Source organism: Magnolia sinica, chromosome 8, assembly GCF_029962835.1.
Source record: "Magnolia sinica isolate HGM2019 chromosome 8, MsV1, whole genome shotgun sequence".
Taxonomy (NCBI): Eukaryota; Viridiplantae; Streptophyta; class Magnoliopsida; order Magnoliales; family Magnoliaceae; genus Magnolia; species Magnolia sinica.
Genome location: NC_080580.1, coordinates 12,800,623 through 12,827,882, shown reverse-complemented (window position 1 = coordinate 12,827,882; position 27,260 = coordinate 12,800,623). Strand labels below are relative to the sequence as shown.

Sequence of the window (27,260 nt, the reverse complement as noted above, 5' to 3'; positions counted from 1 at the left end):
GGAGGATTTAAATGATGGATATCCAATCACTATTGCTTTCCTATATTGTGGTACATCTAAGATTTATATCCCTCTTATTTTTAGGACAAAGCCCTGAAATGAACTTTGAAAATGGATGAATGGAATGGATGAAACACATACATCGTGGCGGGGCCCATAGAGCACCGACCACCAGCCACGGGGCTGGTGGCAGGGGGAGTAGCTAATCCGTTTCCTATACTACATACATTCAATGTGGGCCCAATTGAGTTAAAAATATACCTGTGGTGTGTGCTTTCTTCACTGGACCGACCATTTTCAGAAGAAGACGAAATGTTGATAAGGGGAGCCCACAAAAAGGATTTTTTTGGTCTTTCTAACTGGGTGAGGAAAGGGGGTAAAAGCAACGGTAGTGAGGCAGCAGTGGAAAGGGAGAGGAAAAGCAAACAGTTGAAAGGGAGAGGAAAAGCCACAGCAGTGAAAAGAAGGGGTATTTTCATCCTGAAATTTGGTCTCCGCACGTGCAAGTCCAAGTTCCAAAAGAAAGTTTGTATTGTTTCATAAAAACAGCTGGATAAAAGGTGGGGTCCATAGTCCTAAATTTCTCATCCATTTAAGGGAGTGGATTTGGCGAGACCGCCGGCTCACTTAACCCTTATCATGGGGCCCACCTTGACGTACTTAATTTGTATCCATCCACTCTATCCATCTATTTTCTCATTTCATTTTAAGGTATTATTCAAAAATTGAAGCAAATCCAATTACCAGGTGGACCATATCATAAGAAACATTAATGACAGACCATTAATAGGCGATGAAAGTCCTGGGTCAAACTTATATATATATATATATATATTCCCTTCGCTTTGGCATACATGGCTTTATCAACATATTGGATGGTAAATAAACATGGTGAAAACATTAATGTCCACCTTAAGAAGTTTTAAATAATGAAGCGTCCAATCACCACTATTTCATATGGTATGGTCCACCTTATTATTGGATTATTTATTTTTATTTTATTTTTACGGTATCCTAAAATGGTATTGAAAAACGGATGAACAGCATCTATACGAATTAAGAACATCAAGGTAGGGCCTGCAGTAAGGGCCGCACCATCTTGGGTGGGGCCGGGTTCTCACCTAATTAGCTCCTTGAATGGATGGGTAGGTATTTGCTAGTTTGGTGGAGCACGGATGTACCTAAATGGGTGTAGGTGTAGGTCTGCATATTAATTTAGGTCCGGTTAATAATATAATTGAATGTGGGTATTCCGTGCGAACGGAGTCTAAGCTTAGTTATATTCTATATATTATTATATATAATATTTAAAAATATATTATTAATTGGTAATAATGATTGATACTTTATGTAATTTGAAAAATATATAAAAAAATGGCCGATTCCTCTGCAACAACAGTTGAGCAAGTTTATTCTTACATAACTTTGTATGTAGGTCATCTCAACTTACCTGCGTGGTGCATGTGCCATTAGCCTGTCAAATAAGGTTTTTCCATCATGAAAGTGGGACATCTTTTCATGAGGAGGTAGTATTCTTACGTTTGTTTGGTTTTTTTTTTTTTTAAACTAAAAATAAAAACACAAATTGAGCTAATTTTATACTTTTGAAGAAAATTTGTAGTTTTTAATTTATTGTCTAAAATTCTGTACTTAGTAAATTTTCTTTTAAAATTCACATTATATATGGGTACTTGATATTTAACCGTGCTTGATGGGTCAATGAGCGTGGGCAAAAATCCTAAGAGGAAAATGGTATACATGGGAAGCAGATTGGCACAGGGATGTACTTTTGTTTAGGGTTATACCGGGCTGATGCGGAGATGTCCATGGCAAGTTCACCTGTTTTGAGAGGCTACACTGGAATGGAATTATAAAATCCAGGCAGATTTAGAAACTCAGCCAAAAAAACATATATACATGGGTTTGAGGTTGCGTGGAGCTCACCAAGGTGTGCATAACAAATCAACTCCGTCCATCTATTTCAAAAGGCCATGATAAGGTCATCTGGCACAATAAATTTGGGAGAGTTTCAAGTTCACCATTAAGTAAACTGGGGTTTCAAATCCCCTTAAAAATGGAGTTTGAAATCTACTTTGAAAGTTTAGATTACATCTAAAGTCCTTCAAAGAGTAACACATGTAACATTTATGTCATGGAGCTATTATTTTATTGAGCACATGGCCTACTAATGATGTCCCAAAATAATTAAATTATCAATTGCATCACTATAATTGCTTTAATATAATGATTAACATTGTCTATGTAAATCAATGATTAAAAATCGTTGGTTAATCACTCGACCATGATTTTGTGCTTGTGGCCCATTCGAGACTTGTAATTTCATCATTTTGAGCAAAAGCATATATTTCAGCAAGCTTATTGCAGCCATTGTGTTAAACATTACATATGTTTACTAAATAGAAATATTAAAATTGATATAGTAATTAAATTCAAGCCCCCACCAGTATATCATGCATAACTATTTTTGAATTAAAGTTGATTTCCACTCCAAGCTACTTAACGCAATAGAAATATTTCGAATACAGGGGTTTCAAATCGAGGCAGTCAGGGGTTCCAAATCTACACTTCCAAAAAGGCGTAAAAGATGATTTTAAAAATTAATTAGATCCAAAACTTAGGTTGCCCGTCTCAAACCTTTGTAAACTTGACCGTGATGCTTATATGCCATCTAAATAGTTCAATGTGGTTATTACCACTTAGATAAGCCGTAGAAACAAATATCATTCCATTCAAACTCATTCAATCTCCAACGGTTTCCTGTGATTAGTTTTGGATCTGCCTGATTTCCATAAAACTGTCCTACTTTTTGACATTCCAAAACAGACGGACGGAATAGACATATACGAGGGACGGAGTAGACACATATCTGAGGGCCTCACACAGCTGTGCCCGTCGTCACGGGCAATCCACTTCTGTATACGTACGGGTGTGAGATACGGGTATCCCTGTGTACCCGACATGAACTCGACCCATCGCCGCCTCAGTTCAGCTCAGCTGATGTGGCATCAAAAAGACCACAAAAATTAGAACTGCGCAGAAAGCCAACTGCCGATATTCACTGTGCACACGTGGCGCGCTTGATGAGTGGAACTTATCGACCTTCGGTCCATGTAATATACTCAATGGGGTACTCCTGATGAACTGTCTAGATCCGCTACACGTGTACCACATCTACAAGCGTGCGGCGAATACACTCTTCAACCTCTTATCGTGCGAATCACCGCAGTATTTCTCGCCTTCTAGAAGAGAGAGAGAGATAGATGCATCGTCCCAAGTTACCCATCACAGGAGAAAAGCCGACGAACAGAGGCAAAAACCCAGAGAGAGAGAGAGCGAGAGAATGGCCGATTGGGACCATCACCACCGTAGAAATCCACCCACTCTTATTTGAAGGGCCCTGACAATCTCCATCTTCCATACGTCTTTCTTCAGCAACGCTGGGGCGTAGAAGCTCAGGATCTAGCTTCTGGCGTTGTATGGATTGGCTCCGTTTCGTGCCCGGCATGGAGCCCCATTCCTCGCCCGTGCGGAAACTCATCACGCCCCAGGATCGCATCCTTGAGGTACTATCTCCTGATTCCTCCTCTGAACTTTCGCCGAACATCTCACTGCATATGCCTTAGATCTTCCCTCTCTCTATATATTAATTTTATTCGGCATTTGTTTACTTCATTGGATTTCGCATTTTCGTTGTGGTTTCAGTCATTTTCTCATATCTTTTGTTTTTTTTTTTTTCATAATTTTCGGCGAACTTTTACTTCTTCAATTTCACTAATAATATATGCGGAAGGGTTTTATTTTTGGGTGTGTTTGGTTTCATCAGCTATCATGAAATTTGTTGGTATTTTGAACCAAATTAGACTGACGAATTATGAAATATCACGATATTTGTTGCAACAAACGTTCCTTTGTTTTTATTATCATTTTGTACTTTCGATGCATACTCCTGTTATTATTTTATTTTTTCTAATTTGATCAACTTTTTTTTTTTTTTTCAGCGGAATATTGGATTAATCCAAAACCAAAACCCACTTTTTATTTTGATAAATTTATGTGTAGTAAGAGTGGAAACTTTTTCTATCAATGGAAGAATCATGTTGACTCTTACCTCTCAAAAAAAAATAAAAAATAAAATTTGTTGACCCTGCCATAATTTGAGGACTAAAAAAAAGGTCCCAAAAATTGATTTGTGAAAAATGCAGGACTATTTCCAAATCTCTCTCTCTCTCTCTCTCTCTCTTTTTTTCAATGATGAAGTTTTCTCACAAAGGAGGAAAGGTCCAAACTCTCGTGGTGGTTTAGCAGCATTTAAAAAATGGTGGTGATTCTTCAGCCAACCACATGGCATAGTTGTAGGGTGATCTAGACTGTCCAAATCTCTGAACCAGTTATGGATTTGCATAACCCAAAAATTGCCTAAAGAAGATGATGGTAGTACCCATCGGATTTTCCCTACAAATTTGGACCTCTCATTACCTTATGCATGACCATTCATTTGTAACCCATCAATCCAATGGTTTGGATTTCTTGATCTGTTTGGTTTTTGAGTTACATTGCATCCAGTGTTTTCTCAATTTGGATTTTCTGGATAGCTGTACATAGTGTCAAATGGGAGGAGTCACCACCATTTTCAAAGATGGAGGTGAATCATCCAAGGAGTCTAGTCCAAGAAGAGAAGTACAAATGATGAAGAATCCAAAATGCTACACAAGCAGATGACATCAGTCCTTTTTGCTTGCGTACGTTGGCTTATGTGCTAAGCCTGAGTTTTTCTCACTTGCAGATGCCTGATTAATTTACACTGTGATATTTGAGTTGTGATAAATTGAAATGCTCAAATTCGGGGGTTATGCATTGAAATCATAATTTTAAATAGCAATTTTGAGTGCAACTTGCCCTGGGTTGTTGTTTTGGTCCATGTCTTGTTCGGATCCCATTTCGGTCCAGTGGCTTGTTTTGTTGCCTATCTAAACAGAGATGATTCGACCGAGTTGACTCATTTTCAGACGATATTTAGAACCATGACTAGAATTTGAAAGAACCATAATTTTATTTATTTTATTTCCCGTTAATTTTTGGCTTGTGTTTGTTTGTTTTAAGTGAATAGCAAATGCCTGATTCTGCTGAGTTTATCTTATACTGGACTTTTAGCAAGAACAATTGCAATAATACCGAGAGACTTCTAAGTTTCCTGAGGGAAGAAAGATCTCGAACATCTATTTTCATTTTGTTGCAACTTAATTACTACAATCTAATTCAATAATGTAGAATGCAAACACCACACGCAAACTTGACAGGGACTCCTTTAGTACATGCATAGAAATTTTCCTTTATGGATGGGCCGTAGCGCAAAAAAATGACTGCTGGACAATCTTTACTATTCAAATGGAGGACTTTCGTTTGGTGAATTTGAGCCATTTGGGCATTTCCCTAGGCGGCAATTTTTTCCCATCTAAAGTCATCCACTCGGAAGGTTAGGATGTTATGATTTGTCCTTTTTCTAAGGATATGGCCGAACCATGATGAGGCTTAGGGATGAGCTATCAGGATGTCATGCTCATGCACATGCCATGTGTCCCCAAGGATCACGCGTGAGATTTGGATGTGATAATTTATTGTCAGTTGTACACCCAAAGACATCGTAATCTATTATTCGTGAATCAATCACTTACCATCCATATTTTGTTTATTCATTTACTAATTATTTTTAAAACTGCAATACCAGAGACTTGAACTGTGTGATGTTCCCAAGGAGATGTTAGATCATCTGCAGTTGGGTTTAGTGGCTTTTGCAAAGGAGAACAAGTCCCTGCTGCCCCAGCTGGTCTCTGCTATATTACCTACTGATGAGGATGTAAATGAGGTGCTCCAAGAAGGCAAAGTAGAATCTGGTGGAAGCTCGAAGGGACCAAGTATGAAAGAGCAGTTCCGTGAAAGCTTTGTGTGGTTGCAGTGGCTGATGTTTGAGGAGGAACCCCGAGCTTTCCTCAAGAGTTTGGTGAAAAGGGGTTTAGGCCAACGTGGCGTGTGTGGAGCTGTTTGGGGGCACAAAGACATTGCATACCGTTGTCGAACATGTGAGCACGACCCAACATGTGCAATATGCGTTTCTTGTTTCCAGAATGGCAATCACAAAGACCATGACTATTCAATTATGTACACAGGAGGGGGATGCTGTGACTGTGGGGATGTGACAGCTTGGAAACGTGAGGGCTTTTGTTCGAAGCATAAAGGGGTGGAACAGATACAAAGGCTCCCAGAGGAGATTGCGAGCTCTGTGGGGCCCATTATTGATGCCCTTCTCATTTGTTGGAAAGAGAGGTTATTGTCAGCAGAGACTGCTGCTAAGATGAAACCCAGAGATGGTGACTGTGATATGCGTGGAATGGCTGCGAATGAGTTGTCTTCTGCAGCTATTGAAATGCTGCTCGATTTTTCCAAGCACAGTGAGAGTCTTCTTTGTTTTGTTTCGAAACGGATGCTTCCATCAGTTGGGTTCTTGGATGTTCTTGTGAGGGCAGAGTGGTTCTTGTCCAAAGCGGTTGCCAAGAAGCTCCATGAATTGCTGTTGAAATTGCTTGGCGAGCCTGTCTTTAAGTATGAATTTGCGAAAATATTCATAAATTATTATGCTGTGATCGTAAACGAAGCCATAAAAGAGTGCAGTGATTCTGTCTTCGAGAAGTATCCTCTGTTATCGACTTTCTCTGTGCAAATATTCACTGTGCCGACTCTAACTCCACGACTTGTGCGGGAGTTGAACCTGCTAAACGTTATGTTGGGATGTTTGAGCGACCTTTTTCTTTCTTGTGTCAGTGAAGAAGGTTATTTACAGGTACGATGTTGCTGTCTTATCTTCCTAATTCTGCTCCAATCATCCATTTGGCAACTGGTAGTCTTCCTTCTGCCAGTCAGGAATAGATACATTTTGGAAATTTATGCTGTCAATACTTAAGGTGTTGCAATTTAGGCATTGAATTTACTTCAGAGTATTTTGGGATCAGTCAAGGAGTATTCACTCTGCTGGTGCTGGTTGTAGTATGGGATTGGTTCAGGTTGCTGTGGGTCCATTTATTAACTGAGAAAATGAGTTAGACCCAGGTCTGACCCATTGTTTTTTTCAGGCCTATTAATTAGACCCAGCTTGAGCCCTTTGATTAACTGGGCATCAAATTCCAACCCATTTCAGCCATCAATGGGCTAGGCCTCTGGCTTGGGACCTGAATAAAAGCCTGTGCTGGGATCCAGCCATTATTACCGTCGTTTTGATGTTAAGGCTCCAGCCTAACCCTTGCCCTCCAGTGCATGTATCAAATATCATATAACACACATCATGTGGTTTTTACACCATAGGCTTTGTCATGCAGCTTTAAGTGGTTGAACCTGTGCATTGATGCGTTTTAATTTTCTCTCTCAACTCATCCATGATATGCACACATTTATGATGTGATCAAGGTTTAAAGTAGAGAGTGCCGTATAGACGCTTACATTTTGGTGGAATTCCAAAAAAACGCTTGCTTTTAAACCATTTCCTAAAACCTGCTTAAGTTTTTGAAATACAGCCAGAAAACCACTTCGACAAAATGCAATTTAAAAATTCCATTTGCCGTATTTAAAAATGACGATCATGCCCTCCCCTTTTGTTCCTTGCGTAAGCTTTCGAATTCCACTCATGAGCCCAAAGATTAAAAAGATCCAAATCTCATGTGGGCCCACAAAAATTAATGGTGCCAATTAAATCCTATAATTAAAAAATGCTATGCCCACTGTAATTGTTTTTTTTTTTTCCATCCAACCTGTTGATTAGGTAATGTGGACATAAATTAAGGGCCATTTTAATTCTTCTTTATCCATCCACTGTGTTTGGCCCCCAAAAAGTTATCAAGAGTAGGCGTTTAATCCTTTTACCTATCCTATGACGTGGTCCACTTGAGATTTGGATCTACCTCATATTTGGGCCCATGCCCTAAAATGGCCTCGCAAAATGAATGGGTGGTGTGGATGTACCACATGTATCATAATGGGGCCTAATGTCTCGGACATGGATTTGGAGGAGTGCCACTAGCGGCAACTGCAACGCAGATTTCCTATGAAAGCCTTTTGCAGGAACTAAGTTCGTGCGCTGGGATGGTAGGTGGGGCCCACCATGATGTTTGTGAGAAATGTACTCCGTCCATCTGTTTTACCACATCATTTGAGAGAGAGAGAGAGAGAGAGAGAGAGAGAGAGAGAGAGAGAGAGGTGTTTTGTTGGAAGGGTTTTCTTCGAGGGTAGCGTTGTCTTTTCATTTTTTGGGCTAATGTTCGAAAATTTAGGCAGGTTTTATGAAACAGTTTAAAAGTAAGCTTGTTTTTGGATTTCAACCAAAAAGTAAGCGTCTGTACGGCAATATCTCTTTAAAGTATCAGCCAAACTGGTACATATCACCTGATACATACTGGTATCGCCCATGAACGATAAGGGTGTATTGGCCATTATTGGCCCAAAACAGCCTGATACAGAGCGATACATAGTAGTATCAGTGGTGAATGATATGTTATATGAGAAACCAATTTCAAACCTTGCATATGATATCATCAGCATGCATATTGGTAAGCACAAGGCTTTGTGCAATGGAAAACACAAATTACATCTGTTTTTCTTCAGTTTTGTGTTTTCATCGACATTTTTTGAGTGGAGTTCCTGTCTTTGTATTTGAATGCTACATCTTTTTGATCAATTGATTATTATTATTATTATTATTATTATTTTTTTTTTTTTGAACTATTTGATCAATTGAATTCTACAAATGATATTATTATTATTATTTTGTGGTAAGCTTTAAGCTGTTGTCGTTATCAGCATCATTTAAGAACAAACAATCATTCTTTATTTTCTGTTATTCATAGGGATGCTGATGAGATAGGCATTTATCTTGGAATTGGAAATGAGGGAGTTAAGAGAGGGCACTCCGTATCTGCTTGCTGCTCCCTCATTGCTTTTCCCCCCAATTTGTTATCAGTAAAATTTTGTTCAATAATGAAAAAAAAAAAATCATAATCATCATAGCCTTGTCCCAGCTAGTTGGGGTCTGCAGCCTTTAAGCTATATTTCTCCTTCTGCTTTTTTATGCTTCCGGAAGTTCTTGATGATTGTGCTATCATGGGATGAAACAGTTATGCTGACACTCTTGCAGGTAAGCAGATGGGCAAGTTTATTTGAAACGACTATTCGCTTGGTTGAAGATATTCGCTATATAATGAGCCATGTTGAAGTTCCCAAGTATGTGATTCAGGAGATGCCTGACATCTCCATAACTTGGATGAGGCTTTTAACTCTTGTGCAAGGCATGGACCCTCAAAAGAGAGTAACAGGCCTTCATTTAGAGGAGGAAAATGAGAACATGCATGCACCTTTCATACTGGGGAATTCTATTGGGAACATCCATTCTCTGTTGGTGACAGGAGCATTTTCTCTTGATGAGGCTGAAGAGATCATGCAAGATTTGGATGATGGTGATAGCCTGCGACATGCAAAAGTGGGCAGACTTTCGGAGGAAAGCTCAATAGGTAGTATGACAGGGAGAAGCAGTTCATTAAGTTGCGTCTCACAGGTGACAGACATAAATTTTGGAACAAGTCGTCCCTCTGTTCCACGGCCTGTGACATGGTTGATTTTTGAGTGCCTGAAAGCTATTGAAAATTGGCTAGGACTTGATGCTGCACCAAAGAACCCCTTGGATTCTTCATCTCCTGGTACTAACAGCAATACTCATTATAATACCTTGACATTGAAGAGATCATTATTGAAGATCAGGAAGGTCAGAAATGTCATGAGGGATTACCTGACAACATCGATGGCTGAGGGAGATATGTCTAGAAGTAGAGTGACTGGTTCAGTTGAGTTTCATGGGAGGCCTGGCACTTCTTTGCCTGTTTATGGTGGATTTCATATGAATGCTAACTCAGAGGGTGAAGGGAGTGCAGCAGCACCACAGGATAATAACCCAATTGATGTGGATGACTTGGAGTCTGAAAATTGCTCCAGTTTGGGAGTTCTTTATGATAGTACCATTGAGGCAGACTCTGCCATGGAAGTGGATACCTTGGGTGTATTGAGTTTGAAAGAATGGCCGGACATAATATATGATGTCAGTTCTCAGGAGATATCTTTTCACATTCCTTTGCATCGATTACTCTCGCAATTGTTGCAGAAGGCATTGAGAAGTTGTTATGGTGATCCTGAGCTCGCAGAGATGACGAATGCCATTCCTATGGGGCCTTTATCTGCATGCTATAATGATTTCTTTGACCAGGTTCTTTGGGATTTCCATCCGCTTGGGTTTTCTGCCTTTGTGATGGAGCATCCCCTACGGTTAAGGGTATTTTGTGCTGAGGTGCGTGCTGGCATGTGGCAAAAGAATGGTGATGCTGTGATATTAAGTTGTGAGTGGTATCGTTCTGCACGTTGGTAAGTTGTTGATTCCTTCTACTAGACATAATTCCAAATTCCCAACATGGTGCCAGTAATGTTTTTAACATATTGTTTTCTTGAAAGGGGATTAATGTTGTGGGTGCTTTTTTTGGTTGGTTCTTTTGTTCAGGTGGAAAGAAGGTTTAGAGTTTGATCTATTTCTGTTGCAATGCTGTGCTGCTTTAGCTCCCCCAGACCTATTTGTGAAGAGGATTCTAGAAAGATTTGGGTTGTTGGACTATCTGTCTCTAAATCTTGAACGATCTAACAAGTATGTGGCTCTTGAATCCCATTTTGGAAGCACAAGATGTTGTTTTGTAGCACATGCATGCATGTATTCATGTGTGTGGGTATTTTTGCATATGGCCTTTTGTCTGCTATTTTTATTTTTTTATTTTTTGGCTTACATATGCGCACTGCATTTTAGGATCATGATTTTTTCTGATCGTGTAGGCATTAAAAAAAAAGGTATTCAAGAGGACCTCTGTCTATTCGTGTTCTTTTACATGAGATTGGAAGTCTACAACCTGGAACTATTTTTTGGTTTACATGATAGTATCCCTGCCTCATCCTCATTAGTGGGAATTTGCAACTGTTGGATTTCTTGGCTTCATTTAGATAATACCTGGCTGTGAAAATTTAACCATATCATCTATTTTTACTGGAATTGATCAGCAATTCAGCATCCCAACCATTCAAGTAGTTAGTTTCTAATTCAGCATGGGTGATAAGAGCCTTCCTGTGTATAGCAAGCCTTGAGAAAGTTTTGATGACTATGGCTCTTCCTAACGTATGCGATTCGTGTTATGATAGTGAGAAGTTGGTAAACCATCTCCTTCACTGCCCTTTTTCTAGAAAATTTTGGGGAAGGGTTCTATTGAAATTGGGAATCCGGTGGGTTTTCCCTATCCCAGTGTGGGAGGCTGTTGGTTGCTGGTTTGCCTTTGTGCTGGGCCTTTAGGACGTATGCTTTGGAACATGATTGCTCATGAACCATGTGTGCCATTTGGCTTGAGCGCAGATGTCGTATTTTCAAGTGGAAAGCCGTGACAATGGGATTGGTGGTTTCAAAGACCATCATTTTGGTGGGTAGGGTCGGAGCTGACCCGAGGTTCAATGGTTTCTCATCCTCCGTTTTGATAATAAATTGGATTGAAGTGTGTACGTGCAGTCAAACCGGTAGAAAGGTTGCAACCGTCTGGAGGCCTCCTTGGTTGGAGATTTCAAGGCAAATTTGGACAGGGGTTATCTTGGCAACCTGAGGTCAGCGGGTATAGGGGGTTTAGTGCTTGATAGCAATGGTAAAATTCTTGCCAAGTTTTCAGGCGTATTGGTCATCCGACTCCAAACGTGTTGAGGCTTTTGTTCTGTCTGGTTGTGAAACTAGTGGTGGATTTTAATTTCCTCCCTATCATTTGAGAAGGTAAGAAAGATGTCTTAAAACTTGCAAAGAGGAAGGCTAAGGACTAAGATCACATTAGATGCATTAAGAACGATCACTAGACGGTGTCGGTTAAAGCCAATAAGGTCAGTGGGAGGTGGAGAAGCTGTTTCCAGAACTTTTTAAATGAGGACCACTCCAAGAGTTTAGGGATAGAAGGAAACAATAACTCAAATGAGGTTGGAGGCTATAGATGCTTTTGTAGGATTAGAATATCTTGAGTGAAAGAAGCAAGGCCCTCACTCCAGATGGTATACCATTATAGGTTTGGAAGTTCATGGGAGACATTAGTTTATTTTGGTTGACAAGGTTGTTCAACAAGATTATAAGATCGAAGAGAATGCCACACAAATGGAGGAAAAGTACCTTGGTACCTATTTATAAGAATAAATGAAATATATAGAGCTGCACTATAATGTGATTGGACTTACAAGCCACACTATGAAGCTTTGAGAAAGATTCAGGCATGGGACAAATGAATCAGAAAATAGGTTTTGGTTTCATGTCAGGATACTTAGGTAACTGATAGAGAAGTATAGAGAAAGGAGGATCTCCACACGGTCTTTATTGACGTAGAGGAAGCATATGATAGGATCCCTAGAGTTACTATGGTGGATGCTGGGAAAGAGAGGAGCTTCAGGCGGATGTATTAAGATGATTACGAATATGTATGAAAGAGCAGTAATAAATGTGGGGACTACTAGTGGAGAGACAAGTGAGTTTCCAAATACTGTAGTTTTGCACTAGGGGTCATCATTGATCTTGTACCTTTTGCGTTGGTTATGGATGAGTAATGACTCATTTACAACAAGAGATCCCTTGGTGTATATTGTTTGCAAATGACATGATTTTTATTGACAAGATGAGGGAGGTGTTAAATGCTAAGTCAAAACAATGGAGGGATGTTTTAGAATCTAAAGGCTTTAAAATTAATTAGAGGCTAGCTAATGCTAATTAATGTAGCTTTGTCAAATTTGTTGTTGTACTTCATGTCGCTCTTTAGATGTCCAAAATCTTTATTGGGTAGATTGGAGAGGTTGGGGCGGGACTTCTCATGGCGAGGCTTGGAAGCAAAGCAAAAATTCCTTTTGTTGAAATGGGATGAGGCGTGCAAGCTATGTGCATGTGTAGATGGTTGGGATCTGGGTAAGATGAACCGTGCATTGCTTAGCAAGCGATTGTGGAGGTTTGGGTTGGGAGCAGGGAACTTGTGGAGAGAGGTAATTGCAAGTATGGATGTTAGGAAGGGGCATGGCGGGTTAGGGATTCCTCGTTAAATAGGGTGTCAAGACTGTGGAAAGTAATTTGTAGCCTGGAGTGCATGTTGAGGTAGGGGATCAGCCTTTTTCTTGGTGATAGGAAGAGAATTCGCTTTTGGGAGGATTAAGGATCTATGGCATGGGGAGAACTCTCTTCGGAATGAGTTTCCAAGGTTAGCTTGCCTCCCACTTGAAAGAGATGTTCCGATTGCTCGCTGATTCTCTTTATGCAGAGACGTTGTTTTTTGGATTCCCCCTTTTTGAAGGAATTTTCCATACGAGGAAGTGGATGAGTTCGTAATGCTTCAGGAAAAATTCAAGACTGTCCTTGTCCCATCCTTAGGGGAGACGGATGCAATGGTGTGGACAAAGGACAAGTTGGGTTGTTTCTCTGTTTGCTCATTCTATAAGATGCTCCATAGTTCCTTGGTAGGAGAGAATAGAGGTTGCACATCCAAGGTATGGTTCTATGACACTCCTCCAAGAGTTGTGACTTTTGCATGGCTCGTGGGGAGTAAAAAGAGTGCTAATGGTAGATAACCTTCAGAAAAGGTTGATGGTGCTACCCAATATTTGCGTGCTTTGCATGGAAGATGCGGAGTTAGTTAATCATCTTTTCATCCATTGCCCTTTGACCTCTTCAATGTTTTGTGGATGATGTCGGGGACTATCGAAGACCTTTTTTTTTTTTGACTTGGAATGAAGGGGGGACTAGGAAAGAAGCGTGTTATGGCGGCTGGTCATGATTCTTATGGGCAATTTGGGGAGAGGAATAGTTTGCGATTTCAAAATACGTGCGGCTCTGAGCAAGAGGTCTTGAGTCGGGCAAAGTTTAATGTTGAGGGATGGGCTTCATGTTCAAATTCCGTTGCTAGCTGTAGTCTTTATCTTTTGATTGGGTTGTAGCTTTTTGTGCCTCTGTTTTGTGGCGCTGAATAAAATTTCGTTACCTTTCCTAAAAAAAAAGTTGGACAAAAGCAGAGCATATTCAGAACAATTTTAGTAACAATAGGAGTGAAACTGAGGAATTAGTTAAGATTGTTGACAAGAGGCATACCAACATGACCATTTTCAATATCTTGAATGAGTAATTGAAGAGAGTGGAGAGATTGAGAAGGATGTTGTTCATAGAATTAGAGCTGGCTGGATGAAGTAGGGATCTGCCTCTAGAGTTTTATGTGATTGCTCTGGTGTTGTATCTGTTTTTTCTCCCCTCTTTTGGTTTTATTTATTTATTTAAAATTACTTGTTGAAAAAAATCCAGCATGGATGATAAATCTTTTAATTTTCAAAACATGTCGTAAACATATGGTTTGTCTAATCTTCTGAGGAAGATGCAGAGGACTCAAGGATTGTTTCAATTAGCTGTGTTGATGTTAAAGGATGTTTTCGTTTTTGTTTTTTCCTAGTTACTAAGAAATTCTCTCAACTTACTTGCGTTAAAGAAACAGGGTTCAAGCCTACGGATCAATGGTGGGATGTCTTCGCCTCAACATCGAGGTCTCAAGTTTGAGCCCAGCTTACCTACCAAAACAAAGAAAGAAAGAAATATTAACTGCGTGCTATGCATAAAGAAAATTTCTCTCAACTAATATAGCTTGGCATGGCTCTCTTTTGAAATGAAAAAACCGTCTTGCTTGCTGTGTGTTAATTTACTGTTGGAACACTTATCCAGTTACTCTTTTTACATATTAAAAGCGTATAGGATTAGCCTTATCTCATAATTAAGCACTGTATTTATGTTGTACGTATGTATCATTCATGCGTCCCTTCCAATTGTTCTTACATGGTTCCTGGTTTGAAGGAATTTAGCAGAGTCCAGTTTTCGTTTTTATAATCCAGTTATAGAAACTAAATGCTCTGTAAAAGAACACTCTTTTCAGGTATGAGCCAGTGTTAGTGCAGGAAATGCTCACTCTTATCATACAAATAGTCAAAGAACGGCGGTTTTGTGGACTATCCACAGCTGAAAATTTGCGGAGAGAGTTGGTTTATAAGCTGTCTGTTGGAGATGCCACTCATAGCCAGCTGGTAAAAGCTCTTCCTCATGACCTTTCTAAGAGTGACCAGCTTCAGGAAACTCTGGATATGCTTGCAGAATATTCCAACCCATCTGGCATGAAGCAGGTTTGGTCCTACTGAAATGTTTGGCACTATTTTTTGAAAATAAGAATGAGAACGAGACTAAAGCTTGTGTGAGATCGAGGGTTTTCTTTGTGATACATGCCAATGCAAATGCATTTGAGCACTGGGTCATCCATCAGGTGGGCTCACTTTGAACATGCCATGGCTGAACAATCATGCTGGTCCATTCATCAGGCTGGTAATTGTATGTTGGATACAGACCGGTGGTTACCATCTTCCAACTGGCCAATTTATACATGGGCCCAATACATGTTCAGCATGCCCTACGGATGCCCTGAATCTCACACGTTTGTGATGTTGGCACGTGGTGTGAGGATAACTCTCAATCTCAGGCGAGTCCTGATAGCAGGCTCATTTGAATGAGCAGCAGCCTCACTGTTCTCTTTTGTGCACTTCAGGGGAGATATTCACTAAGGAAAGAATATTGGAAGGAACTGGACCTGTATCACCCTCGCTGGAACTCGAGGGATTTACAAGTCGCAGAAGAGAGGTATTTAAGGTTTTGCAAGGTGTCGGCTTCGACCATTCAGTTACCTCGATGGACAAAGGTCTTTCATCCCCTTAATTCTATCTCTAGAATAGCTACATCCAAGGTGGTCCTCCAGCTGGTCCGCACAGTGCTATTTTATGCTGTATTCACAGACAAATCATCTCCATCACGTGCTCCTGATGGAGTTCTTCTAACAACATTGCACTTACTTTCATTAGCGCTAGATATCTGTTACATCCACAAACAGACCGGTGTAGCTAAATATGGTGGCGATCAGTCATGCTCAAGTACCTCAGCTGTTGATGAGGATTTGTTTCCTTTGTTAACTTATGCTAGTGAAGAAATTGATGTGGCGATTAATGGGCTGGATGAATGGAAGCATCAAAGCATGCTTACGCTGCTCATTTCATTAATGAGAAAGTTTAAGAAAGAAAATGAACACAACCTTATGGAAGCAAGCCCTGGAAACTTTTCTTCTTTAATTGAAAATTTATTGAAGAAGCTTGCTGAGCTTGATGCTGAATGCATGACCAAACTGCAACTTTTTGCACCTGATGTGGTTTGTCATCTGTCCCAAATAAGTTCAGCTGGTAGTACAAAGATATCAGTGTGCACTTCTGATGCCGAAGAGCGAAAGGCTAAGGTTCGAGAGCGGCAGGCTGCCATAATGGTGAGATGTTATGTCCTGCTTTTTAACTGTTTATTCTCATTAAAGCAAACAGGAATAATTAAATAATTTTGTTTACCCAAATGTTTTTTTTGGAATACAATTACGCTATTTCAGGTCTAGTCATCTTCAAATGTAATGGATTGTGTAAGATGAAATCCATCCATTGCTTCTTGTCGCATAAACATAATAAATTATCATAATAGTTGTTATTATATTTTTAAAGGTAGTGAAACTTTTATTAAACAACCGCCTAAAATAACCTTAAGCAGGAATAACAACAACAACCTGAACTCAAAAATCAAATTACAAACATCAATGGCATTTAAATAGGAGGGCCAATCCACCACATCATGCTTTACCCCCTTCTCACCACCTCAGACACCTACCCACTCAAGATCCATAAACACTAATATTTCCTCTCCCCCAAATAGCCCATGATATTGCCATGCGAAGCAGCTGCCACACCACCTTGCCTTTCGTTTCTACCCTCCCTCCATGCCAAGGCAATAAGAGAGCCTGAATTGACCTCAACATCTCCCAAGGGGTTTTAAAGATATCAAGGAAACTCTCCCACACTTTTTGAGCAAACTGGCAATGAATAAAGAGATGATTTACCAACTCCACCTTCTATGTACATATTAATCACGTTTTAGGAAGCACCATCAGTCTTCTTTGAAGGTTGTCCGCAATGAGAACCCTTTTCCAACCCTGCGAACTAAAACAAATGTTGCAACCATGGAGGGAGCACCAAAGAAATAGGTAAAGGTAGTCTGTCACTTATCTCTCCTGGCAAGGCACTCCAAAGCAACTTGTGGAAAGAGTAGACTGAGTAGTGACCCGACTTGTCTCCGCTCCACCCCCTCACATTTCTTTCCCCTATAGAAGGAAGGCGACCATGAAGACAATTCAAAGTCTTAAAAAATCATCCACTTTCACATTCGACAAATTCCTATTGCAAGGGGGAGACCAAATCACTACCTTCCCACAAATATGAATAGATCGGGACATGTGGTCAAATGGGATGTTGGAAGAGGCTGGCTTTTCATCGCCCCGGTCGTCGAACCGTGTTTTTGAATTGGACGACTGTTATTCGAATTGCAGTGACACGTCCCAAGGTGAGCGAAAAATGAGATGATGCTTGCTTAGAAGATGCACGTGTTGAAGGGGGGTTGAGTTAGTTCGCAATCATATTATCGGTGCCACGTGAGAATATTGACGAGACTCCTGCACAAGTACTTAAGTTTAGCATGTGGTAGAGTAAGATGCCTTATTATATATCGAATTGGGAAGTTTTTTCCCTTTTTTTTGTGGGAGTCAAGAAGGCATCCCATCTCTCGAGGTGTGATCTCAACATCCTGAGAGCCACTGTTGGGAGGGTTGAGATTGATAGCGTTGAAAACAGTAGGCTTATGAGCTCTCCAGGTGAAATGACATGATAGACTTGGTGTTGTTGCAGACAGAAGAAGAATTCCAGATTCCTCGTGAAGACGCGTCTTGGGCCGTCGACTATCACCGGAGAGGCCTGCTCAAAGATGGTGCAGAGTTTTGTAGATACAGAGTTCGGGAAGTTAATCATGGCTACGGAGGAGCCATGCGAACAGAGACTTCAAGAAGCTCTAGTGGTTGCCCCTCTTTGTGCAGTAGAGGTTGGAGACATGTATCTTTCAGGGCTGAACAAAGAAGACATTCTACAGGAGCAATTTGAGTGGGCCAAAGATATTTTGGAGCAAGTTGTCTCTGTGGGCCTTTCTTTTGGGGTTAGAGATGAAGACGTCATCGACTTTTATCATTTTGTTTGTGCCAAAGCTACTGTACTACAACAAGAATGTAAGCGATCAAAGACTAAGAAGGTTCAAAAGGGCCGAAGAGAACTTTCAATCTCAAATGCTTGAAAAATTACCACTTGGCAACGAAGGTCAGTGGGGGGAATAGGGTATCGGCGAAAACTGGTTTTTAGTTCACTTGGACGAACAGGCAGATGGATGCTTGTCTTTCACGACTGGATCGATTTTTGGTGTTGACAGACTGGTTAGACAAGATTCCCCTTAGTGTGTCAGCGTGGCTTGTTGAGAATTATGTTAGATCATTGGCCCATTGCACTTGATGCGATTGAGGACAATTGGGGACCTAGGCCGTTTCGGTTTGAGTCTGCATGGCTAGAAATCAATGACTTTGAGCAATTGGTAGCTGATTGGTGGGTTTCTTTCGAAGTGGAAGGGTATGTGGTTTTCAGGTTGGGCAAAAAGCTTAAACTTCGTAAGGGCAAAATTAATATACGGAAGAAAGAAGTGTTAAGGGCAAGGGAGGCTGCTTTTGACGTGATGGCTAATGAAATCCATGAGTTGGATATGTTAGAAGATAGAGATAAGAGGGCTACTCTTTATCAATCATTAGCAAGCCGGTCGAAAGAAGAGGATATTAGATGGAGGTAGAGATCAAGAGCGGTCTACTGGAAAGTAGAAGACAAAAATACTATCGCTAGAGCGTGCGGTAACAAAATCCCAAACTTGATCGTGGATGGGTAGGGAACTTCAGAAAAAGACAAAATATGCAGGTGGATTGTTTAGTTCTACGAGGTTTTGTTATTGGTTGATTGATGGAACAGACCGTCTTGTTTTTTCTCATATTATAAGTGCGGATGCCTCTGCTCTAGCGGAACCTTTTTCGAAGAGGAGGTGATAGTGGCTTTATAGTCTATGTGAGGTGAGAAAGCCTCGGGCCCAGATGGTTTTCTGATGTTCTTTTTCCAAAGGTTCTAGAAGGTGGTCAAGAAGGATGTTATGGACTTTGTGTCGGAATTTTGGCATTGCAGTTGTATTTCTAAGGAATTGGGGGTGACCTTCATTGCTTTGGATGGGGCAGAACATCCCAAAGACTTCAGGCCGATTAGTCTTGTAGGGGGGCGTCCAAATTTTGGCGAAAGTGCTTGTTGCTCACTTCTGGAAGGTGTTGTCCAAAGTTATATACAAAAACCAGGGAGCTTTTGTGGTAGACAAACAGATTTTAGATAGCCCATTTTCTTTTTTGAATGATGGAGAGTGAGAGGATTTATTATCCCTCTCTCAATGGTCTATTTTTATTTTTTTATTTTTTTTGAACAATGATGATATAATATAAAAAGGCCGAAGTCAGAACCTACAAATATAAAAATATACAAAGTGAAACAACCCCCAGACAAAATCCCCTCAAAAGCCAAAAGGGAAGATTGAAAGATCTAAGCTGCCCCCCAATCCTTCGTATTAAGAATTGCCCTATTGAACCCTTGCACTGGTCCACTCATTTTGCTATTAAAGCAACGTTGATTTCTTTCGCACCATATTGCCCAAATGGACACTTAAAAACTTAATTGCCACTCCCTTTTCCCTTCTTTCCCTATCCCCCTGCCATGCTAGGCTATGAGAAATTACTTCATCGACTTCGAGAACACCCATAGAACCCTAAAAGATTGGAGGAGCAAACCTCACACCTCCTTAGCAAGTACGCAGTGAATGAATAAGTGATCCGTATATTCCGCATCTTTGAAGCACATCAAGCAAATGTTTGGGAGATACATGTTCTGCTTGCCAAGATTGTTTATCGTTAGCACTTTTTTCCTGCCTACTAGCCAACCAAACGCCGCTGCCTTCAAATGAGCATTGTAGTGCCATAGGAAAGTCGTTGTCACCACACCTCTCCATTTTCGGCTGACGCACTCAAGAGACGATAGAATGATCTAACTGAGAAAGAACCCGTCTTAGACTTGAACCATCTCAAGGAGTCTGCTTCTTTAAGACGAGGAGACAACTTTGATAACAACTCAAGCATAAGCACCAACTCTTCGAATTCCCCGTCCGAAGGATTTCTTCTAAAACTTAGCATCCATGTGACTTCCTCCCCTCTTATAGAATAACAATCACTCACCATCTCCCCCTCTTTCCTGGCTAACCTTGCTAAAGATGGAAATCTCTCACGCGACGATACCTCTCCCACCCATTTATCAACCCCAAATCTAATTCTCTTACCATGTCCCAAATGAAAACCTATACCCTCCCACACTCTCTCGTTCAAGGATGCCATTGATTTCCATAAATAAGAACATCGATACAAGGATGAAGCCTTCGTCCACCCCCCCTTCCTCTACCCCATATTTTTTTCGCTATTACCTCCCTTCACCCAACCTCTCCCTCTGACCCAAACCTCCATACCCATTTCCCCAATAGAGCTAGGTTCTTCTCCTTCAACTTTAAGACCCCCGCTCCTCCTTGAACCGTTGATTTACAAACTTCATCCCATTTCATTAGATGGAACTTGTGCTTCTCCCTCAACCATTCCCATTGAAAAAAAAAAAACAAAAAACCATTCTTCACCTCTCCAATGCATTTAGAATGGATTTTGGGCACTTGTAAAGACACATAAAATAGACCCATGAATGTTTAGACTCCAGGCACAGGCAGACGAGAAGTAGTATAATCTGTAAATTGGATATCGAAATGGCATACGATCATGTCGATTGGGAATTCTTTGATTACATGCCAATGCGGATAGGATGCAGTGAAAAGTGGAGGGGATGGATACAGGCTTGCATTCGGTTTTCCTTTTTTTCCATCTTGGTTAACGGGTCCTCAAAAGGCTTCTTTAAAGCGCCAAGGGGACTAAGGCAAGGGGACCCTCTCTCTCCATATTTGTTTGTGGTTGTTGGGGAGGCTCTCTGTATGATGTTGCGGAAAGGAGAAGATAATGGGCTATTCAGTGGGTTTAGAGCATTGGAAGATGGGATTCAAATGAGTCATTAACAATATGCGGATGACATGATTCTATTTTGTGATGCTAATGAGAGATCAACGGATTATCTCCAAAAGATTTTAGTTTGTTTTGAGGCAGTTTCGGGGCTGAAGATTAATGCTTCCAAGACTGAGCTGCTAGGTATTCATCTTAATGATGTCGAATTGAGCAACCTTGTGAGTAGTTTCGGTTGCAAGTCGGGGTCCTTTCCCTCTACGTACCTTGGGTTGCCTTTATGCATTGGAAAGCCGACAAAGCACTTGTGGGATAGGGTGATAGAAAGAATAGAAAGGATGTTGGCTAGCTGGAGGCGCATGTATCTGTTTATGGGTGGCTGTATAACTATCATTAAGGCAGCTTTCTCTAATATGCCCGTTTATTTCATGTTCCTTTTTAAATGTCCTAAATCAGTGCTGGTGTGGCTCAAAAAGTTAAGAAGGGATTTCTTATGGAGAGGCAAGGAGGATGTTAGAAAGTTTCATCTGCTCAAATGGGGCGACATGTGCAAGCCTTTTGACAATTAAGGAGCCAATATTAGAGACTTGGTGAGTTTGAATTTAGTGTTGCTCGGGAAATGGATTTGGAGTTTTGGGTGTGAGGAAGGTAAGTTGTGGAGGAAGATTTTTGCTGCAAAATATGGCATGCAAGCGGGGGAGTGGTTTACTAGGTCCTACCTTTATAGGGCTTCTGGTATGTGGAAGGCAATTGCGAATACCGAACATTTAGTGCGCAGGGGGATTGCTTTCTCGTTTGGAAATGGGCTTTGTATTCATTTTTGGGTGGATACTTGGTGTGGGGACATGGCTTTTTAGGATACGTTCCCCGAAATCACTGCTTTTGCTCTTGATCATTTCATTTCGGTGGCGTCTTGTTATTTGCTTTGCGGAGCAGTAGTTTGGCACCCTTCGTGTCGTATGAATTTGACTGAGGAGGTGGTCAAATTTGCCAACCTTCTGAACCTCCTTCATAAGATCACTCCCTCTCCTTGATGGTGTGGGCTGCTCGTAGTCCTAGTCGGTTTTTCATTAGTTCTCTTATCGATCTCCTTAGTGTCCTACAGCCTCATCTAGGTACTCCTTTTCCATCTATGTTTTGGTCATATGGAGTGCCCCCTCGCGCGGCAGATTTTGTTTTGTTATTGGGCTGGAAGAGAATTCCTACCATCTACAATTCGCAAAGAAGATCCCTCGTGCTCCCTAATGTGTGTTTAATGTGTATGGCAGCTGCTGAATCGATATATCATTTATTTTTGCATTGTTTTTTCTCAAGAAAAGTGTGGGACTACCTTACGGGGTTCTTGAAGACAGCGTGGGTAATGCTCGAGTTAGTTGATAGTCTGCTTTGGGCTTGGCACAGGGGGCGGGCGGGCAAGGTTGAGAATGCTAAGTGGGGGCTGATTTTAATGGCTATTTGAGGAGCCCAGAACAATCATTGCTTCTGTAATGAGAATCTTGGGATGATGGAAGTTGTTAGAAAGGTTAAGTTTTTAATTTCGGGATGGGCTATCCATGTCAGTGCAACCTTGGCTGCTGATTTTTCTCTTTCTTTTTGTCTTTGATTTCCCTGTATTCTTTTCTCGCTTTTGATAAAATTGTTGTTCAAAAGAAAAGAAAAGATCCACAATAGTATTCTTTTTTGGTGCAAGCAGAGTTAGTCTAGGAAATTCCAATTGAAATGGTCTCCTCTACAATCGACATATCCTCCCAAACTGAATTTGCCCACCATCCCCAAGAGAAAAGTAAACACCTCTCATAAATCACCTGAGAAATCGCTATCCACAGGCTCAAAGCCTATATAATGAGGAATCTCTAACCCACCTATATGATGAGGAATCTCTAACCCACCACCCGTAACCTGAACTTGTTACTTGCTCGCATTGGCCTCCCTTCGCAAATTCCCCTCTTCTGAATTGAACCTCCACAACCATTTTCTTAGCAATGCATTGTTCATGTTTTCCAAATCCCTTAACTTGCTCCTCCTTCAACCAGAGGAAGCCTTTTTAGGGTGTCCTCACCCCTTTAAGGCGAGACTATTCCCTGCGTATTCACACAATCACCTGCCAACCACGTGCATTGGGAAATCCATGGGGATGGGACTTGAACTCGTGTCTGTGGGCAGCAAACGCACAACCGAAGCCATTCGCCCAAGCCGTGATGGACAATCTCTCCAGCCTATCTAACACAAGATACATGAAATAAAGTAGCCAGCTTGACATTGCTGCTTTTAAGAGCATTAGCTGCCCACCTAGAGAAAGGAACCAATTCTTCTAATTAAAAAGTTTCCTCTCAACTCTTTCGATGACTTTGTTCTGGAGATGTTTTGCCAGTTTGCCAATGCATCGAGGAAGGCTGAGATATGTTGAGGAAAAAAGATCCTGCGCCACACCTGAACACATCTACCAACCTCACTATTCTTCCTTCGACTAGTGGACACCTAGCATCTCATTCTTAAGAAAATTTACTTTCAAACTTGAGATGTCTGCGAAACATCTCACGAGCTTCCTCAAATTATCCACCAGGTCTTTGTCGGCATCATGAAACAAGATGGTGTCATTTGCAAACTGAAGATGGAGAGTTTCATACCAGTCATTATCATACAACTCTTTCTAGAACTGCTCATATCTCTACCAATTCCATCTTTCAAGAACGTGTAAAGCACATCCAAGTTGATTAGCCTTTCCAGGAGAAAGTTTCTAATCCAAGCATCACCCTGCTGATATTTTCTCCAAGTCTCTTTGATGGGTTAAACTTGAAGATTTTGGTGAAGCCAGGCATGATTAACATATTTTGGAATTTTTGTAGCATTCATATTTTCTCTTACTTCAAGCAGTGTTTTCAGTAGCGCTGCAGTGTAGTGCAGCGAAAACATTACGTAGCGTTAACTCCCTGGTAGCATAAGCTATAGTGCATGTAGCGTACACTACATGTAGCATAGCATAGATAGCATAAGCTACCTGAAATCTCATTTTTAAAGTGTTTTTGCTATGTTAGTTTAACGCTTATTTTAAAATGGTGATGACCCATACCTATGACACATGGCACTACATTAAACTAATTCGGACCATCCAAATTGTGGTCCATATCGTGGATAGAGCACTTAGATCAATCCGGACCATCCAAATTGTGGTCTATATCATGAATTTGTGATGTTTCAAAAAAAGAAAAAGAAAAGAAGAAGTCACACTTAGAGATGTCTAAAGACAGAGAAAGAGAGAGATTTTGCATGAAAATAAGTGGTTGATGATCCAGATTAGTAGTCAAGAGCTCATAGAAAATATGCATTTTGTAAAATTTATCATATTTTCTGTTATTTTAATTTTAAATATTTAGGATTGTGTAGCTTACGCTACACGCTATAGAGGGCCAAACGCTATGCTATACGCTACATGCTATTTAAAACACTGATTTCAAGGTTATACTTTTTTTTTAAAAAAAAAAATTTAAATTTAAATTATTCAATTTCCTTCATTTTGTTTTGTTTTGTTTTCCATCCAAGTTGGTTCGTTGTTAATGAGAGCTTTGCTAAGCCCACATGTGTACAAGCCTGCTCATGTACATGCCAGTACATGTGCCGGTGTGGCCGACAGGTGCAATGTCCATGTCGTCCGTCTGGTGGTTTGACCGCGTAGTTGTTCTTGCCCAAAAATAAATCTGGTCTATTAAGCAGGTGGTCTTCCATGTTAGAAACAGTTGACTGAGTAAAGAATGTCAGCCAAGTTTTTTCATCCCTACATTGTTTTGTAGACTGTGGCCCACCTGATGGGTGCACTGACCTGATTCTTGGGCAAGAGCATCTACATAATAGTAGGGCCCTGATGAATGGATTGGATATTGTCCCAATGTTCCATGCTGGCACATGCATGGCATGTGCATGAGTTGCCTTGTACATGCATTTGGGCTTTGCTGTTCTATTAATAGAACCATTTGAATGCTTAAAGTGGTAGGTTCTTCCATGACCTTCATTCTTCATCTTTCCTTGGGTTCCAGAAGATGGACTTTAGTTGGAAGATGTGTGTTTGAAAATTCTCAGAGGTATAGTTAGTGGAATTTCTAGGAAGAAATGTGAGCTCAATTGCGCTCTCTTCCGTATGTAAATGCACATGCAAGATTTCATAAATTGAATATTTTGTGTTCTAACTCTTTAGTTTTTATTTATTTATTTATTTTTCTTTGAAAATCTCATCATTTTTTAGAATTGTACTTAATTTTCCAGTGCAGTTATGAAATATCTGCTGAATATAGCTCTTATCTTTCCATCCAATATGTTATATGGATGGTCATGTTTCTTTGATTACCTTAACCATGTACCATGGCAACTGAATTTGATATGCAGGAAAGAATGAGAGCTGCGCAGGTCAAATTCATTGCAAGTCTCAGTTCTACGGAAAGTAGTGAGTTGGATTCGTCAAAACCTGAACAGGATGTATCCATCTGTGATGGTAATCAGGTTTCAGAAGAGCCAGCGCCAGTTGTTTGTTCTCTTTGTCGGGATCCAGATTCTAAAAGTCCTGTATCTTACTTGATTCTTCTCCAGGTAACAAACTGCATTGGAAGTTACTGGCACTGAATATTTTCCTTATCTGAAGAAAGTTTTCTCCAATGCTTTTTTTTTGACTAATAGTTTGTTTTCAATAAATTTCCAATAAAATGATCCAAATGAATCTCATACGTTTTTCTGGTCATGGAAACAAGAAATCTCGGCTTGCAAGTTTCGTTGAGCGAGGCCCCCCATCATGGGAAGAAGTTCCCCGGTCAGACAAGAAGCATCTCTCTGTTGGCATCAGGGGCATGACCGATCCGTCTTGTGAGTCTCCTTCTCTCAAGCAGGAGAAAACCGATGTCTACTTTCAAGAGCAGGATATCTAATCTTATTTTTCCCATGTGCCAATGTGGCACTTTGTGTGCGAGATCCAGGCCATTCATTTGGTGGATCCCACTGCGTATGTGCCTCAGCTTGAATATCAGGGCTGTCTGGTCATCAGACGGGCCACATGTATAACGAAAATGGATGTTTAAAAAGGATTGTTCCATTCTCCACATCCAGTGAGTTTGGCTCATGGCTCACCTGATAATTGTAGGGTTTTTGTGCCATGACACATGCACAGTGGGGCCCACCTTCTGAGCAGCATGGATCTCACATGTGCAACATTGCTATGTGTGGGGAGAAAGGATTCTAGATCCTACTCTTGCAAGTAGACAAAGCAGGACTTCTCAAGCTGTTCAGAAATGATTGCTTCTGCTCATTTAGTACAGTTGGTTTGCAATGCAGTGAACGAGTCCACACGTCATAGGCAACCAACAGAAGTCGATGCACTTCTTGACTACATCAAAGCGCATCTTCCTGCGATGAGGAACATTCAAGTGTCAAATGCATCTTATAATTCAAGCACAGATCTTAGATCTTCCCCTGAGATGATGGAACATGATCTCTACTGCGCTATTCAGAGAGGCGTTAATGAAATGTTACAGAAATCAGATGCTTTGGAGGATGATCAGAAATGTGCAGTTTCACATGCGGAAGAGGGTTTGATGAGAAAAGAATCATCTGTGCTTGGAGAATATGTTGCATCCCTATCAGGAGAGACACCAAGACATCCTCCAGCTCCCCTAGCTCCTGAGGGTGACCTTTTACATGGTGGAAATGTATTGCCAAAATCTGCTATTCAAACTGCAGTATTTGATGGATTTGGTCCGACAAGTTGTGATGGAATCCATGTTTCTTCCTGTGGGCATGCTGTGCATCTGGAATGTCGTGACCGTTATTTATCATCTCTGAAGCAGAGGTAAGATATTTTGCAAACTAGCAAAACCTAATGGTTCAAATGTTTTCAATATTCAAGCAGGAATTTTTGTCCCATAGTTCCGTCTCTCTAGAAGCTGGCATGGCATTTAAATGCACACAGTATGTGAATATTGCATCTGCTCTATATGTTATTTTGGCTTCTTTAATTTATTTCATACTAATGCAACATTGTGCTGGCTACAGTAAATGCTGGCACTATAAATTCCTGATCTGATTTTT

The 27,260-nt window shown here is 40.7% G+C and overlaps 1 protein-coding gene across 10 annotated transcripts in view; it reads left to right on the top strand.

Annotated features, from left to right (window-relative positions):
- Positions 1–3,275: 3,275 nt before the first annotated feature.
- LOC131252907 (E3 ubiquitin-protein ligase PRT6-like) overlaps positions 3,276–27,260 on the top strand; it is a 58,678-nt gene continuing 34,693 nt past the window's right edge. For 6 of the 10 annotated variants that reach the window (XM_058253685.1, XM_058253684.1, XM_058253683.1 and 3 more), the window contains exons 1-9: positions 3,278–3,584; positions 5,747–6,856; positions 9,197–10,470; positions 10,604–10,744; positions 15,057–15,300; positions 15,717–16,478; positions 25,572–25,772; positions 25,931–26,042; positions 26,508–27,021. In XM_058253685.1, coding sequence (XP_058109668.1) covers positions 3,498–3,584; positions 5,747–6,856; positions 9,197–10,470; positions 10,604–10,744; positions 15,057–15,300; positions 15,717–16,478; positions 25,572–25,772; positions 25,931–26,042; positions 26,508–27,021 — 4,445 coding nt within the window. In that variant the 5' untranslated portion in view covers positions 3,278–3,497. Of the gene's footprint in view, positions 3,585–5,746; positions 6,857–9,196; positions 10,471–10,603; positions 10,745–15,056; positions 15,301–15,716; positions 16,479–25,571; positions 25,773–25,930; positions 26,043–26,507; positions 27,022–27,260 lie in introns of all 10 variants that reach the window. The other 4 variants (XM_058253681.1, XM_058253687.1, XM_058253686.1 and 1 more) reach the window with 2 other exon arrangements.